General features: G+C 38.6%; 1 protein-coding gene across 1 annotated transcript in view; it reads right to left on the bottom strand.

Moving 5' to 3' along the window:
• Positions 1 to 870: 870 nt before the first annotated feature.
• Positions 871 to 3377, bottom strand: part of SYN2 (synapsin II) — a 181230-nt gene continuing 178723 nt past the window's right edge. The window contains exon 12 of the mRNA XM_009889959.1: positions 871 to 1178. Coding sequence (XP_009888261.1) covers positions 871 to 1178 — 308 coding nt within the window. The remainder of the gene's footprint in view (positions 1179 to 3377) is intronic.

Consider the following 3377-nt stretch of genomic DNA (forward strand, 5'->3'; position numbering starts at 1 on the left):
GAAAAAGGGGATATGTGTTATTTGGATAAAACAAAGACTACATGCCAGTCTTTGTACTTACCAAGACAAGTAGAATGTGTCTGTGACTCTACTGGCAATAGCGTATCAGGATTGCTATGTTGAAAAAACCACCAAGTCATTGCTAGTACCTTCCCCCGTGTTTTCTGTTCACTGGGTTTAAGCTGTGAGAGGGGATTTGCCTGCAGATCCTTTTCATATTCTTTACTTTAGCGTGCGGCTGGTTAGATACAGCAACAATAGCACACTGTGTCTTAAGAAATCTTCCAGCTGTGAGACAACTACAGACAATTTTCTGTGCGAGCGCTGCAGTCCTCTCTGGCGAGGGCCTGTGTGTATTGCTTGTGCTGTACAGGCAGTAGCAATGTATAGCCATGAACGAAGTGCGACTGTAAAGAAAGAGTTTGGCAGCCACTGTCTAGCATGTTCATTTGGATTGTTTCTGAGATAGGCCTTTTGAAACTGGAATCTGTTGTCTGAGTGACTGCAAGGTTAAAAGTTTAAATAGATAAGACTTCCTCTTTTCCGTGCAGGCTTACAGCACACCCAGATCATGAGTCAGTGACATAAAAAGGAGAAAAGAAATATGAGAAAGATGACAAGTTTTCAGACCTAGCTGGGCCAGAAATTGCCCAGCTAATAAATGAAAGTTCGTGTAGTGCTTAGGATATACCTAATGACACTGTCTTACAAGTCATAAACAGAGAATAAACTTTAAAAAATGTTTTAACCTCATTTTAGACTTGGGAACATATGTACATTTTTTTTCTGCATATTAGACTAACTCCCAAATTACAGCTACGACAACAAAATCTGTGTTATGATGAGAAGAGAAAATGGATAAAGCAAATCTTACTTAAGTTGTGGGTGAGACTGGGGCTTCTGTTGTGGAGCAGGCTGTGGAGCGGGCTGCGGAGCAGGCTGTGGAGTTGGCTGTGGAGCAGGCTGTGGTTGTGGCTGCTGCTGCGGCTCTGCTTCCTTAGATAATCTGGCGCTGGAAGGACCTTGAGCCTGGGGACGTGGCTGCTGAGTTGTAGGTCCAGGCGGACGCTGTGGCTGGGAAGTTGAGGGCTTTGCTGACTGCCCAGGGGGGTACATGCGCTGTGGCTGCAATGGCTCCTGGCTTTGTGATTGCATTCCTTGGGGTTGCACTGGGCCCCCTAGGTTCAGTACAAGAAAAACTTCATAATGTTATAGTATCAAAGAATTCTTATTAGATTTCATATCCAACACTTTAAAATAATTCTTGAATGTGATTAATTCTACTTTTGAGGCAAAATTCTATTAATATGGACTGCAGTTTCACGTAGTCAATACTACTAATCACAGTTGGTACATTAGTAACTTGCTTGGAGCCCCTATGATTCATCCTTAAAATTTCTAAGAAGTACCAAATTTATCCCAGCAGTAGCGGCACTGACTTCAAATCAAATCAATAGAGTTACACCCAGTATAATTTTGAACCAGCTCAAGGAGAGGCTGTGAGATAATCGAATTTACCAGTAATATCTATTTCAGCAATACAGCTACTATTTAATGTGTAGTTATTGCAGTTTTGTTCCTCCAAAGTTTTAATATTAGTTCTGTAATAGTCCTCTTGCACTCTTACAGAAGTAAAACAACTTTATACTGAAATTTTCTGGCTAATTTAAAGTCTTTGATAACTTATTTACCCCCTTAGTGAAATACATCAAGAACATTACAAGAAACACAGGGAAGTCCTTACTAATTCTTTATCAAGGAAATCTTTCCACTGAGAAGGAAGTATACTGGCAAAATAGTGTGAAACTACAATGTGTAGTAGAGACTTAGGTTGTGAAATCCATGGCTGAAAGATGCTACATCATCATACAGGGTGGGTTTTTTTCTGCTTTCTAAATGAAATAGTGCTGTGTCATATATCAGTAGGCATGCTGCTTTCATATCAGGTGTCTGAATGTGGTTTTCTGGGCTGATAGCTATTATAACTGAATATTCTTGCATGTGACAAGGCACACAGGACATCTGAGTTAAGGGGAAGAAAGGACAGGATGAAATCCTGAGCGATTACTCGGAGTAAGAGCTTTCCTGAACAGTAAATATTACAGAAGACAACTGATCAAGATGTTCTGAATCTTTGGGAATTTTTAGTCTTACACAGATATTTAGGGCAAGTAAAAGACTTAATCTATTCAGGCCTCTAGAAGAAAACCTTCCTATCTGGAAGTACTGTTGCAATACATGGGGGTTTTTTTAATTGCTATTATAGTTAGCTTTCCACTTACTATATGAGATTCCAGTGTATGTGTCTGAGAACAGCGTGTACTAACGCTTCAATAAGTTTTAATACAGTTGTAGCAGTGTGTTGTGGTGTAGAAAGATAAATAGCATGTACTGTATGTTAAGGAATGTGCCTTCATTGTTTATTAATTTGAACCACTTTTGTAGGAAATATTTGAAGGTGATAACATGGTCTTGCGACATCTTAATAAGGATTGTTTTCTTATTAGTCTCCTTTCACTCAATATTGAAAAACAGAAAGGTTTCTTTCCCCCACTTGTACATACAGGCTTGAATGCCAGAAACTTTACACTGAAGACAGATATAACTTTCTTTTATTGCACATTAAGCTGTACAAGATATTTCACATAAAAGATATACTGCTGTCACACTTCCAGCATTTGCTCACTTTCTTGCAGCTGGGTTGTACAAAAGGCAACAATCATGAAAGAAACTTTTACCAAAAATAACTCAACAAAACTGAACATTAAGCCTACACTGTAAAACATCTGTTCCCTGTTACCCACAATATTGCACCTAAGCATGCTTACATGCAGAGAGACATTTTGGCTTGCTTCTTGTCTGTGGTATGTAGTAATAGTGTGTGCCCTTGTAAATCCTTTACAGTCAACAAGCTGAAATCCTATCTGAAACACCCATCGCTTCTTTGCACACACAACTCACAAATGTCGTGTGAAAAGCACTTGTGAATACTTGTACTACTACATGCAAAAAAATACCAACTGCTTTAAATAAAATCAGTCATCAGATTCGTTTCTTCACCCCAGGGCAGTATGGTTTATTCGCTTTTATGGTGTCTGGAGGTAAGGATTTGTGAACCTGATTCTAAGTGGAATTTTCTTAATATAGAACAAAATAGCCAATGCCATCATTGGAATGATCACTGACCCAGACAAATGCTGATCACCAAAGCAAAATATTAATGTAATTTACTGATAGGTAGTAAACAGTAGCACTTACCACAAACATTTAAATAGCTAATAATGCATACCTTAATTCTCATCTTACCAGCCAGCTTGTACAAATAAAAGAAACACTACGAATGATGATTCTTCCTGATAATTTTTTCTAGTGTTTGT

Source organism: Charadrius vociferus, unplaced genomic scaffold (genome assembly GCF_000708025.1).
Source record: "Charadrius vociferus isolate BGI_N301 unplaced genomic scaffold, ASM70802v2 scaffold67, whole genome shotgun sequence".
Taxonomy (NCBI): Eukaryota; Metazoa; Chordata; class Aves; order Charadriiformes; family Charadriidae; genus Charadrius; species Charadrius vociferus.